The 13,858-nt window shown below is 54.8% G+C and overlaps 1 protein-coding gene across 3 annotated transcripts in view; it reads left to right on the forward strand.

Annotated features, from left to right (window-relative positions):
• PALD1 (phosphatase domain containing paladin 1) overlaps window positions 1-13,858 on the forward strand; it is a 62,938-nt gene that overhangs the window by 37,036 nt on the left and 12,044 nt on the right. For 2 of the 3 annotated variants that reach the window (XM_081266918.1, XM_081266917.1), the window contains exons 13-18: window positions 364-480; window positions 563-718; window positions 1,019-1,201; window positions 2,182-2,322; window positions 2,510-2,587; window positions 5,488-5,628. In XM_081266918.1, the coding sequence (XP_081123044.1) occupies window positions 364-480; window positions 563-718; window positions 1,019-1,201; window positions 2,182-2,322; window positions 2,510-2,587; window positions 5,488-5,628 (816 nt within the window). The remainder of the gene's footprint in view (window positions 1-363; window positions 481-562; window positions 719-1,018; window positions 1,202-2,181; window positions 2,323-2,509; window positions 2,588-5,487; window positions 5,629-13,858) is intronic. The other variant, XM_081266919.1, reaches the window with a different exon arrangement.

Here is a 13,858-nt window from a genome sequence, read left to right on the forward strand (position 1 = left end):
CTGAGAGTCTCACCCAGGGCCTCCCACGCGCCAGGCGAGCGGCCTACCTCCGAGCCTTGACCGCAGCCCCTCAGGCCACTGTTCTGGTCCCTTTTCTTAGTCTCAGACCTGCGTACTTTGGAGGGAGGTGGGGTGCTGGGCCTCGGTCCCTTGGTCCCAGCTCCTCTCTCTGAGCTCAGCTCCTCCTCTGGGGAGCGGCTGCCCTGGCTCCTGTCCCCGCTGGGGCGCTGGGGGAGCTCTGGGTCTGCAGAGGGGCTCTGTCAGCGGGGTAGGTGGAGCCCCCCTCTGGACCACAGGCGGGTTCTGACCCTCAGTGGCTGCGGTTGGCTACGGTAAGTCCCAGACTCGGTGCCCTCCCCACAGGAGGCCGATGACCTGGTCTCTCCGGATGCTCTCAGCACCATCAGGGAGATGGATGTGGCCAACTTCCGGCGAGTGCCCCGCATGCCCATCTATGGCACAGCCCAACCCAGCGCCAAGGTGACGCTCCTGGGGTCTGGGCCCCACATGGGGGGCGGGCAGGGTGTGGCTGGGCCCTTTCACTGATGGCCTCCGCCCCCAGGCCCTGGGCAGCATCCTGGCTTACCTGACTGATGCCAAGAGGAAGCTGCGGCAGGTGGTCTGGGTCAACCTGCGGCAGGAGGCCGTGCTACAGTGTGATGGCCACACCCACAGCCTGCCGTTGCCCGGGCCAGCGCTGCTCCCCGACCAGCTGGAGGTGAGTTTCCTGCTCCTGCTCTGACTCCCCTGCCTTGGAGCCTTCTGGAACTGGCTTAGGAGGGTCTTCAGGAGCCCCCTGTTCCTGCTACAGGTGGAGAACCCGGGGCCTCGGGGGCGTCTCAGGAGCTGCTGGTTTAGGACTCCTGCTCCAGGGCGCTGGCCGTCTTCCTGGCCCCAGGGCTCCTGGGGGGCAGGGAGGCCCCTGGCAGCCAGCCTGGTCACTGTGGCAGCAGGCTGTGGCCCTTCAAGGTCGCTGCAGGCTGCCTCAGCAGCCTCTCCCTCTGTCTGTCTGTGCCAGGCCCTGGAGACCCAGCTGAAGGCCCACCTGAGTTCAACGTCCCCCGACACGAAGGGCCCACCGAGCCCCCGGTTCCAGACGTGCCTCACCATGCGGGAGGTCTTCAGCCAGCACCACGGAGCCTGTCCCGGTCTCACCTACCACCGCATCCCCGTGCCCGACTTCTGTGCCCCCCGAGAGGAGGTGAGGGGCCAGGCAGGCCAAGGCCGCTGGGGGCACACCAGGTGACCCCTACCTGCACGCCTGGGCTCAGGGAGGGGAGACCAGCCCAGTCAGCACTGGGCCTCACATTGTCTCCTGAGGCCTTGAGATTTAGCCCAAGAGGCTCATTCACACCATTTTCTAGGTGTGTGTGTGTGTGTGTGTGTGGACACATACATATTGATCACGTGTTGCAGCGTGTGTACTCGTGTGTACTGCGTGTTACAGGATGTACAGGTGTCTGATGGGGCGTGTGCATGGGGCATGGGGCCCCTGTGGAGGGTACCTACGTGTGCCTTGCAGGTTCTGTGGAATCTGGGAGGCAGAGGTTGGGTTTAGGGGAGCTGTGTGGGGATCGTGCAGGAGAACATTGTGACGGGCTAGTGTGACTGAAGCAGTGTTGTGTGGCCGCTGTGGCTTCGTGACAGATGTGTGTTCCTAGGAGGTGTAGCCTGTATGTAAGGTACGTGGGTGTGTTCGTGGTGTGTGCCTGACGTGTGTTGTGTAGGGGTCACAGTGCACCTCTGGACACTGCTTTGATGCTACCTGGGCTCACATGTCCCTGCTGAGGGCTCCTGCCTGTGGTGTGTGGCCCCCTGGTGGCTGAGGGCAGCAGCAGTCTGAGCTCAGGACCTTGCCCTTGCATGGGGACCTGGCCTCGTCCAGTTGGGTTGGCAGGGGTGCAGGACACGGGGTTGGCATGACCTGCTGGGTGGGGGTGGGCCACTGGAACCCCCGGGGTGCTGTGTCTGCTCACACATCCGGTCCCTGGGGTGGGGACGGTATGACGGCACCAGGGTGCAGCGGTTCACACGCGCGCGGTCTCGGGTGCCGAGTGAGCCGCATGTGCGCATGTGCAAAGTTGTGGGCCGGGCCGTTCCTGGGGTTGCGTCTGAGGGGGTGCCTTGCCGGGAGTCGGAGCAGCCAGGAGGCCTCACCCTCAGCTGTGCCCTCCTACCCAGGACTTTGACCGCCTGCTGGAGGCCTTGCGGGCTGCTCTTGCCAAGGACCCAGGCTCCGGCTTCGTGTTCAGCTGCCTCAGTGGCCAGGGCCGGACCACGACGGCCATGGTGGTGGCCGTGCTGGCCTTCTGGAGCATCCAAGTATGTGTGGCCTCTTGCATGAGGAGGGGTCTGCCTGGCAGTGGTGGGCATTGGAGTCCCGAGGACGCTGCCCGTGGCAGGAAGCCACAGGGAGCAGACAGTGCCTTGGCCCTGGCAGACCCCCGCAGGGCCTTGGCGTGGGGGAGGGAGGCTGGGGTGCTCCAGGTCAGCTGCTGTGCTCCCTCAGGGCTGCCCAGAGGTGGGTGAGGAGGAGCTGGTGAGTGTGCCAGACGCCAAGTTCACCAAGGGAGAGTTTCAGGTGAGTGTGCCCCGCGGGGTCCCGGGGGCATCTGGGGAGGGGAGAGGAGTCCTGCGGTGGGTCTGGGGGTGTTCCTCAGAGCTCTCCCCATTGCTGTCTCCTCTTTTCGGCTCTGGGGCCCTGTGGCGGGTCACTGGACATGTCCTCGTCTGTTTGAGGTTGAAGACCGCCATCAGGCGCCTGGGACCCAGCGTGGGCCCCACTGCCCTGGTCCTTCCCCTGCTTCAGGTCGGGTGCTGAATGGACAGCCCCAACACTTCAGGTTCAGTCATCAGCTATCTGGTCACCCTGCAGCGAGTCATCTAGATACCACCAGGAGGTGGCGCCTCCCTGAGGAGCGAATGTCCCTGTCTGCTCCCCCCTGGCCAGCTTGCCCTGCGCCCCTGGCTGCAGCCCACACCTGGGCCTCCGCAGGGCCCTCACCTGCCATGCTCCTCCTCCTCCCTGGGCCTCTCCTTTCTCTCTTTTTCTGTCTGGTTTTCTGATTCTTTTCTTGTTGTGGTAAAATATACATAACAGAACGTTTACGTCAGGCGCGATGGTACATGTCTGTAACCCCAGGGGCTCTGGAGGTGAGGCAGGAGGATGCAGGTTCAAAGCCAGCCTCAGCAACTTAGCAAGGCCCTAAGCAACTCAGCCAGCCCGTGTCTTAAAATAAAAAGTAAAAAAATAAAAAATAAAATAGGGGGTGGGGATGTGATTCACTATCCCTGGGTTCAACCCCTAGTAACAAAAAAAAAAAAAAAAAGAAAATTGACTATTTTTAAGGGTACAGTTCGATGTCATTAAATATACGTACATTGTTGCGTAGCCATCACCACTGTCCATCTAACTCTTTCATGTTGCAAAACAGAGACTTTGCCGTATAAAACTGTGACTCCCCAATCGCCCCCTCTCCTAGCCCTCTGTTAACCACCCCCAACTTCTTCCTTCCACTGGGGACTGAACCCAGAGGCGCTAAACCATTGAGCTATTCCCCAGCTCTTTTTTGTATTTTATTTAGAGACAGGGTCTTGGTGAGTTGCTAAGGGCCTCACTAAGTTGCTGAGGCTGGCTTTGAACTCATGATCCTCCTGCCTCAGCCTTCTCTTGGGGTTTTGATTTGCACTATCCTAATGATTAACCTTGGGCAGCTTTTTGGGGCTTGTTGGCCACTTGTGTGTCTTCTTGGGAGAGGTGTCTGTTCATTTCTTTGTGTTTGAATTGGTTGTCTTGTTGTTGAGTTATCAGAGTTCTTTACATATTGATCCCGTATCAGATCTGTGTTTACTCTCTTGGTAGTGTCCTTTGATGTATAAGTTCTTAATTTTTTAAAAAAATTTTTATATGGTGCTGAGGATCGAACCCAGTGCCTCAAACATGCTAGGCAAGCACCCTACCTCTGAGCCACAACCCCAGCCCCACAAGTTCTTAATTTTAATGAAGTCTAATTTGTCTGTTTTTGCTTTTGTTGGGCTGGCTTTTGGTTTTATATCCAAGAAATCAAAGCAAATCGAATGTCATGAAGCTCCTGTGCGTTTTATGCTAAGACTTATGGTTTTAGCCCTCACACTTAGGTGTTTGATCCACCGAGGTGATTGGCGTATGTGGTATGAGGTAGGCCCAGCTTTATTCTTTTGCATGTGGAAAACTAGACATCGAGTCTCGCTGAGGGACTGGCCTTTCTGCCCTGGCGCTGTTGTTGGAAACCACTTGACCCTGTGGATGAGGTTTATGTACCAGCTGAATGCCCAGTTGTCATGCCAGTCGTGCAGACTGCCCAGCCCTGGGCCAGCTTCCTGAGACATTTGGGAGCAGGGGGCCCTGCCCTGGGATGGGGTTGTGCATGTCCCTCCCTCACTTGCTTGTGGTACCCACCAAGCAGGTGCTGCAGACTGCCCCAGCTTTGTGGGGCCAAGACGGAACGAGAGCACTGGAGTGGGCCTCGGGAGGGAGGGGCTAGGCAGGGCGGGACAGGGTGGGGCCTTTGTGTGCTGAGTGCATGGAGCCCCCAGGAGACCAAGGAGACCAAGACCCTGGGTGACATCTGATTTTCATATAAAGGTGAGGGTGTCATATTTGGTCTAGGGAGCAGGAGGGCAGGGCTGAGGCAGGGACACCAGCCAGGGACTGAAGAGGCAAAGGTGTTAGAGGTCTGGAGGAGCAGGCTAGAGGGGTGCGATGAGGGCAGGGGAAGGGGGTTTGTTGGGAGGAGAAGAGCCCTGCCTCGTGGAGTGACCTTCACAGCCTCAGTTTTCCTGGGAGTCAAGGGGTACTCTCTGGTACTTTCCTGTGGGGCAGGAAAAGGACCCGAAGGGCCCCAACATTGCTGTTTCCCACATCTCCTTGTCTTCCCAGCCCAGCGTGAGACAGTTGTCCCCTATACAGATTAGAGTTCTGGAGTGTGCGTGTGTGCGTGTCACGTGCACGATGCGGAATTGTGAGCTGACTGAGATTGCGCAGCGGCTCACCACCTGCCCCTTCCCCATGGGAGGGCTTAACATGTGCTGACCTCGTAAGAGAAAGTGTCTCCAGACTGTAAGCTGGAAAGCTACTGGCATAGCTGAAAAAGGATCACAGTACATGGCCTTTTAGAGTCTCGGTACCCACGTTAAGAACTGTGCAGAAATTGCAACGTGAACTGCGTACATTGCGGCCCAGTGGTGGAGCGCTTGACCGGCAGGTCCGAAGCCCTGGGCACAGCCCCTAAGCAGAAACCAAGGGTCAAAACATAACACTTTGGGAGCCTGGCCTGAGAGGCACAGGACCCCACCTTGTCAGTCCCTGCCTGAGAGAGGGCCAGCAGGGCTGCAGCCAGGGCCTGGCCTCAGGCTGGGGGGGCCGTTCAGAGGGGGCTGAGCCAGCTGCCTAGCCTGGGGGCCCCACCCCACTGTCTCTCGTGTGCTCCTCCCCCTCCCCGGGCCCAGGTGGTGATGGACGTGGTGCAGCTGCTGCCTGATGGGCACCACATGAAGAAGGAGGTGGATGCAGCGCTGGACACAGTCAGCGAGACCATGACACCCATGCACTATCACCTGCGGGAAATCATCATCTGCACCTACCGCCAGGTGAGCCTCACCTGCCCAGGTGTGCTTCCAGATGTGCCCAGCCCCCATGGTGGCTGATGGGGTGTGAGGTGGCTGGCAGTATCGCAGGCTCGCCCTCTGCTCTTGGTCACGTTTCCATCTTCCAGAAGCAGAGGTGATCCCTGAAAGGGAAACCACCAACCCCGCTGATCCTGTCGCTGGGGCGTGTGTAAGGGTGATACGAAAAAGACCTGACCGCTTCGCCCCGGGGCCCATCGAGAATGAGGCCAGGCAGAGCACCTACCCGGGCCCGGCGTTGACTCTGTATTCTGTGGATATGGGGACCCCGGTGTGCCTGGGTCAGAGTCGGGTAGATGGCAGGGTCCTCAGGGCCTGGGAGTGGTTGTCAGGCCCAGCAGGTCAGCATTTACCCACCAGTTCCCCCAGGACTTGGTCTGTGCTGCCCTGGAACTGGGCCTGGCCCCCATTGGTCTCTTTCTTTGGTCTGCTCAGTTAAAAATGAATTTTTCATTAGAGCATTAGAGTTACACAGAGTAGTTGGGTTCATTTTGACAAAATCACACATGCATGGAATTTGATTTGACTCCATTTCAGTCCCTTCCCTCCCCACAAGTTAATTTTGAACAACTCACTAAATTATAAAAATGAAGTTTCTATAACAGTTTTGGATTTCATGTAAAAATATGGATTTTCATCCTATCTAAGTGTGCCCTTGTGTCCAGCCCTCTGGACCCCATGCTCCCAGCTTGGTCACACTTGGCTCACCCACCTGCCATCACAGGACCAGGGGTCACTTGGGCATTGCAGCCTCAGGCCTCAGGGGGGTGCGCTGACCTGCCCACTTCTGTGCTTCCCCCGGCCTGGGAATTGGGTTGGCTGCTGAGACAGTGGGGTGCTCGGGTGGGAGGGGCCACCAGAGGTGGGGTGAGAGCTCCCATGGTGCCAGCTCGTGTTCTGTGCTGCTGGTCTGTGATTCTCAGGGACAGCTTCCACCCATAGCCTCAAGCCAGCCCCGTGCCTCAGCCTGCAGGTGGGACAGATGAGCAGAGTGATCCAGACTTTGCTTAGGGTCATGGGGCAGGCACAGCATTAGGAGTCAGATAAGATCAGAGGTCAGCTGGGAGAGGGTTTTGCAGACTTAAGGGGCTGCCAGTGTGGGGAAGGGAAGGTGGATAAGGAGCTTCTGAAATGGACTTGGTGTACTTTGGTAAGACACACGTGTTTTCTCCAGAGCCTGTGGTTAAATTGTACCCCAGGGCTTCTGTTGAGTGACTTTTGGGTCCCACTAGCCCTGGTCTCTCATGCTGCCACCAGGTGGCAGCACCGAGTCAAGAGGCTGAGCTCCTTCACTTTAAGAACTCACTGGCAGAGGGCAAAGGTCTCAGGCTTCCAGATGTTTCTGCAGCTAGAGGCCCAGGGAGTCCAAAGGGGGTGGCTAAAACTGGGCACAGTGGTGGATGCCTGTATTGTAATTTTGAGACCCTGTCTCAAAATAAAATAGAAATGCAGCTCAGGGGTAGACTGCTTGCCTAGCATGTCCTAGGCCCTGGGTTCAATCCCTAGTACTAGAGAAAAGTGGGGAGGGTTGGGGGTAATACCTAGTCCTGCTTCAAAGTACCACAGACACCGCCCCATGCTGGCTGAGCTCTGCCAAGAGTCCCCTTCTCTATATCCCTGACTCTAAAACTCATGGGCCTCTGAGCCCTGCAACCCAGGATGTCCACTGTGAGACACACACAGGGTGGAGCAGGGAGTGTTGTGGGTCCTTCCCACCAGGCCACCCACCCCCTTCCCAGTGCCAGAGTGGTGCTGACCTCTGCAGTGGGAGGATGGGGATCCCCAGCCTCATCCCGGGGCCCCTGGAGGGGTCAGAGGCCAAGGGTAGAGTCATTCTCTGGTGTAACCACCAGGTGGTGTCAGCGAGCTAAATTTTGGTCAATTCTTCAAGGTGCTGAAGCGAGGGGAGCCTGAGACAAGCCCCAGTGCAGGGGCCTTGCCTGCCTGCGCAGGAGGTTAACCTGGGAGCTTTAAAACATACCCAGGCCTGGGATCCATCCCAGGAGAGTTCAGTTTGGTTGGTCTGCTGTGAGGCCAGCATAGGTCTTGTTTTTCAAATTCCCCAGCTGTAACTAAGGCTGAGAACCACGTCCCATAGGCAGGGTCTCCACCTTCAGTGATCCTCAGAGGCCCCTGGACCCCTTGCTAAGCTGGGCCCACTCCAGGGTCTCTGATTCCAGGTCTGGATGTCTGACAGCTCCCAGAGGCTGGGACCTCACTGGGGACCAGCTGCCTTAGTCTCTTGCTCTTTCTCTTTGTTATAACAGCTTTATTGAGGTACGGTTCACTCACCATGCGATGCGCATATTTATAGTCTACCATTTTATGGTTTTAGTACATTCACAGAATTGTGCAGCCATCACTATCAAGTTTAGAACATTTCCAGAACCCCAGAAAGAAACCTCCTACCTGCTGGCAGTCTCTTCTCCCCCAGCCCCACATCTCCAGTCTACTTTGAGCCTCTGTGGATTTGCCTACTCTAGTTAGGTTTATGGGTTTTTTGGTACTGGGGATTACACCCAGCTGTGCATAACCACTGAGAAACACCCCCAGCCCTTTTTAAAGTTTTTAAATTTTGAGTCAGTTCTCTCAAGTTGCTGAGGCTAGCTTCGAACTTATCCTCCTGCCTCAGCCTCCTGAGTTGCTGGGATCAGAGGTGTGTGCCACTGTACCTGGCTACTTCATTTCTTTTTAGTGCAGAATAACATTTCATTGTGTGGAAGGTTCGTGTTTTGGCTATCCACTCATTAGCTGACAGGCATTTGGGTTGTTTGCACTTTTTCACTGTTTTGAGTCGTGGGCTGTGAACATTTGTGTGAAAGTATTTGTGTGGGCATGTTTTCATTTATCTTGGAGATATGCCTGTGTGGGGGAAAAATTAAAAAGCTCCGTTTTCCCCTCTGTTCTCACCGCGACACTCAGTGCAGATGACACCAGCCAGGCATCTTCTGATCTACCTGGAGATACCAGATCTCACGGGTTGAGGGCTCAGCTCCAAGACTGTCCCCTCCCCTTCCTGCCACTCATGAGCCCCAGGGGTTCAATTGAGCTTTTGATGGACAGGATATAAACGACACAACCTCCTCCTTGGGCTTAATGAATGGCTGGAGCAGTTCCCGGGACCAGAAAGGCACGGGCTGAGGTTTGGGAGAAAGGACATGCAGCTTCCGGGTCCTCCGTGGGCATCACCTTCCAGGAGTGTCCATGTGCTCAGTGGCCTGTCCTTGGGGTTTTCCGGAGACCTTAGTGCACGGGCAGCATTGCTGTAGGCTGGGTGGGGACCCCAGCGCTGTGTGTTCTGCTCTCTTGTTGGTGTCTCTGGGCTGCACTCCTCCAGACACCCTCTGGAACGAGAAGGCTCTTGTGTTCCGCTGCCTATCAAGGGTAGGTTAGGATTTCTATATAGTTTCTATGACTTGCCTTGGGGAAGAAATTCTAGTTTCTGTAGCCCACTTTGGAGTGCAAATTATGACCCAGTAACTGTACATGGAAAGCAAAACTATGAATCACAATAATACAACCTCAGAGTAGATTGGTTGGATCCTGTGGTCATTCTAAGTTCAACCTTTGGAGGAACTTTGAGGCTGTCTTCCACAGTGGCTCCACCGTTTCCCATCCCCACCAGCCCTGTGTGAAGGTTCTGACGTCTCCCTGTCCTTGTCCTTGCCAACACACTAGTCATTGTGGTTTTTTTTTCTTTTCTTTTTTCGCGGTGCTGGGGATGGTACCCAGGACCTGGTGCATGCTGGGTGAGCGCTCTACCGCGGAACCACACCCCAGCCCCTTGTCTTTCTTTTTGATTCTTGCCATTCTCCTGGGTGTGAAGTGTAAACTGGTCATGGTTTTGGTTTCCGTTTCCCCCTTGACCACTGGGGTTGAGCATTTTTTCATGAGCTGATTGATCGTTCGTATAGCTTCCTTGGTGAGTTGTTTGTTCAAGTCCTTTGCTCATTTTTAATTGAGTAGGCCTTGTTCATTAGTCTAGACATTCTTACATCTTCTGGACATCCATCTGTTATCAGAGGTATCATTTGCAAAAATTTCCTACTTTTCTGTGAGTTGTCTTCACTCTTTTGATAAGATCCTTTAGTGCAAAGCAGATTCTGATTTTTGACCAAGTTCAACATCTATTTTTTTCTTGTGTTGCTTGTGCTTTGATGTCATACCTACTCTAAGGTCATGAAGATTTATGCCTATGTTTTTGTGATGCTCAATTTTATGTCTCAGAATTTTAGGTATTGCCATGATATCCAGATATTTAGTCAAATACTATTCTAGATAGTTCTGTGAAAATATTTTTTTAGGTGATATTAGCACTTAAGTTAGCAGAAATTGAGTAAAGCATATTACCCTCCATGATGTGGGTGGGCCATGTATAATTTTTGTCATTTATTCTGTTGATACACAGCATGTTGGTTTATTGATTTTCAGGGGATAAACCAGCCTTATATTCCTGGGATAAGTGATTGTAGTCGTGGCGTTGTGACTGAACACATACATGCAGGATTCAGTTGGCTAGCATTTGGCTGAGGATTTTTGTATGTATATTCATAAGCATTATTGGTCTGTACTTTCTTTTCTTGTGAAGCCTTTGCTTAATTTTGATATCAGGGTAACACAGTTCTCTTTCTGGAATCCTCTCTCCATGTCGACAAGATATTTCAATTCTGGGAGTTTCCTAACCTTCTCTGGGATCACATGGAGAGAGAGGAGGCTGGGCAATTGGAGTATCTGGGTTTGAGTCTCTTCTGGAAACACTCATGGCCCAAGTTCTTTGGCCCTGAGATGGGACCATCATGGCACCTGATGAACGGGGGCGTGGTGAGGACGGGTGAGGAGCGTGAATGCCTCACACCACTCGGGCACAATTCCTGCTGGCCACAGTGGCCGCTGTTGTTGTTGTTGCCCTTCCTGTGACAGCTGGGAGCCGTGGTGAAGAGGTGCTGGAGTCCAGCTCTCTGTCCCGCCCTGGGAATGGCCCTGTGTGTCCAGAACATGGCGCCGTGTCCTCTGTACTCCTCCGGGATGCTGTCAGCTGGGGCTCTACAAGAAAGATGTGACTAACTTTCCAGCTGGACTAGAGCTCTGGGTTCCAGTAGTCACAGCTGGTTGTATCTCAAAACCCTTGACAGGCCACTGCAGGCAGCAGGCCCTAAGGTCTAGCCAGGGTTTTGTTCCTGTAGCTCCAGGTTTAAGTCTCGGCCAAGGCTGTGTCAGGCTTGAGTTCCCCTGGGGGTCAGGCAAGGCCCTCTGGAGCGCAGTCCTGGTTTCCTCCCCTGATAGGCCCCTGCTGATGTCCCTGGGCCAACTAGCAAAGGGACGAAGGAGGTTTTTCTCCTCACTAGCGCCCTCTAGGCCTGGGCTTGGGGAGGGCAGGAGACCTGGCTTGGGGCCGGACAAATAAGGCCACTTTGTTGAGGCTCTCACTAATTCATTGCCAACACTTGACAAGGGGACAGAAATTCCATATGGTTCTGATCCAAGGAGTTTTAGCAGGGAGATCTTTGTGGTCAGCCAGTCGCAGATTCTGGAAGTGCTGTAGAGAACAAGGCAGGACCTGGAAGGGACCTGAGCCCAGGGCTTGGATCTCACAGAGCAGCTTACTTATTTTTTTTTTCCTTTCTTCTGGTAACGAGCCAGGCAGATGCTCTATCACTGAGTCATGGCCTGATTATCCCAGACCATTTTTTTTTTTTAAAGAAAGGACTGCCTTAGGATTGCTAGTGTCTAATTTTGTTTAATACATCCTTTTAAAGAAAAGGAGGATACAAACATTTTCTTTGGGTACTCCCCAGGGATATTATACCACTAAGCTACACTCCCAGCCCTTTTTATTTTGAAACAGAACCTCACTAAGTTGCCAAGGCTGGCCTTGAACTTATAATCCTGTCTCAGCCTCTTGAGTCACTGGGATTCCTAGAGGAAACAACCATTTAAAACCCCAGTTAACATCTAATACAGTTGGTGTTTCATAAAAGAAAGGATATTTTGCCTGGAACTTGTAATCCCAGTGGCTCAGGAGGCTGAGGCAGGAGGATCGTGAGTTCATAGCCAGCCTCAGCCATGGCAAGACACTAAGCAACTCAGTGAGACCCTGTGATGTAAATAAAATACAAAGTAGGACTGGGGATGTGGCTCAGTGGTCAAGTGCCCCTGAGTTCAACCCCCAGTACCCTCCCTGCCACCAAAAGAGAAAAAGGATATTTTAGTAACAAAAAAGTTAGAAGGATGTCATGTCAGAATAGAAGCCTTGAAAATGTTTATATTTCTAATTTCTGGTGGCCCCAAGAAAACCGGTCCAGGGCCTGGGCTTGGGGATTGCTGTTCCGGCCACCAGGCTTCTGTCTCCTTTATAAGGCCAGAAAGGCCGAATGCCTCCTCCAAGGTGACCTGCATGTCCCAGCTTGGATCTAGGTCCTGCCTGAGGTCAGGGTAATGACCTGCGTGGTCCCAGCTGCCTCCAGGTTAGAAGGGGCCTCAGGCCAGCTCTGTACATGAGAGGGGAGACTTTTTGACTGCCTGTGTTCCCACCTGCTGGGCGATACTGCTCCTCCCATGGGGTGGCATGAGGAAGTCCTTGGGGACCAGAGGAGCAGGACTTGCCTCATGCCTAGTAGGTGCTAAGCCCGGAGGGCTCTGAGGGTGCCCCAGGCCAGTGCCCCAGGGGGCCCCTCCTGGTTTCAAAATGTCCCCACTGACCCTCAGCATCCAGTGCTGAAAGACTGTGGAGAGACCTGGCGTCTGTTTAAAGATGAGGCCGGGGGCCTGGAGTGGGAGGGCAGAGTGCCCAAGGTCCCCTGCGAGTTGGTGGTAGAGCAGGATGAGAGGCCCAGGTCCTCACCCCCGAACTGTCTCCTGTGCACTTTGCCCTTGACCCTGGGGTCTCCTATGCGTTGCTCTCATGGGCGGCAAGGGTTTGCTGAGGCTCTAGTGGGGCAGCAGCTCCGCTGCCCTCCAGGGAACCGCTCCTCCAGAAGTGGGCAGCCCTGGGTCTCCCCAGGTGTCTGGCTATTCATTCAAACCTCTGTCTTCTGGTTTCAAACCAGAGGTCCCTAGGTGACCTCCTGTGGGTCTGCAGTTCTCTGGACACAGTGGCTGGGGTGCTGGTCAGCCCTCTGGGGTTCCCTGCAGCCTCGGGATGGCCGTGACCCTGAGCCCAGGCCTGGGTGTCACCTCCGTCAGCTCCACTGCCTGGGAACTGTCCGCCTGAAGTGTCCTCCCCAGAGATCACAGCCTTGGGACTCTGAGCCCCTAACTGCAGGCAGCTCCTGGCTCCCTGGCCCTCCACCCCTCAGCGCCCCTGAGCAGCTGCGGCGGTGGCTTGGCAAGGAGCGGGCGAGCACAGCCCCTGGCCTTTGGCCTTTGCTTCCAGCAGTGAAGGCCCCGCAGGGGAGGGGTAGGCAGTGGGGGTGCGGCCACTGCTCCCACGTGGGAGAGGGGAACCCCACTCCAGGCGGGCTTGCAAGGCCGGTGGCGGCTGGCGTAGCGCTGTGGGGAGTGCAGCCTGCGGAAAGCGTGGCGAGGCCCGGGAGAGCCAGGCCTCCAGGATCCCAGGGCCTGTGGGCATCCAATTTTTGCCTTTTTGTCTGGTCTTTGTGTGCTTGCGCGTACCTTCTCTGGTGGGTGGGATTATGATGGCCCCCGGGATTCCGCACCGGGGTGGTGTCACTCAACACGGCTCCCCAGCGTGGCCACCCCCTGCCCGCCTGCCCTGGGCCTGCGAGCCTGCCTTCTGGGAGCCGGGAGGGGCGGTGCACAAATGGTCTCTCCCTGCAGGGTCTTTGTGTCATATTAATATCCACGTAACCTGCAGCCCTGTGGGAATGTCCTATGTCCCCTGCGGTTCCTCTGTGGATGGCCTTTCCAGGTGTTTCCTGGGGTGGGGTGTCCAAGTACATGCTGCTCCTTTACCCATGGCGATCACTTCCTTCCTTCTTATATAAATTTATTTATTCATTTTTGTTTTAGTTGTAGTTGGACACAATACCTTTATTTCATGCGTTTGTTTTTATGTGGTGCTGAGGATCGAACCCAGGGCCTCGCATGTGCTAGGCAAGGGCTCTATCTCTGAGCCCCAGCCCCAGCCCCACGGGGATTATTTCTGAAGGCTGATCCTTAAAAGTGGAATTATTGACTACCTTGAAAGGTAGGAACTTACTTTATTTTTAAAAAGTTATTTTGGAAATTTTCAAAC

Source organism: Spermophilus citellus (assembly GCF_964194105.1).
Source record: "Spermophilus citellus genome assembly, chromosome: 15".
In the NCBI taxonomy this organism is placed as follows: domain Eukaryota; kingdom Metazoa; phylum Chordata; class Mammalia; order Rodentia; family Sciuridae; genus Spermophilus; species Spermophilus citellus.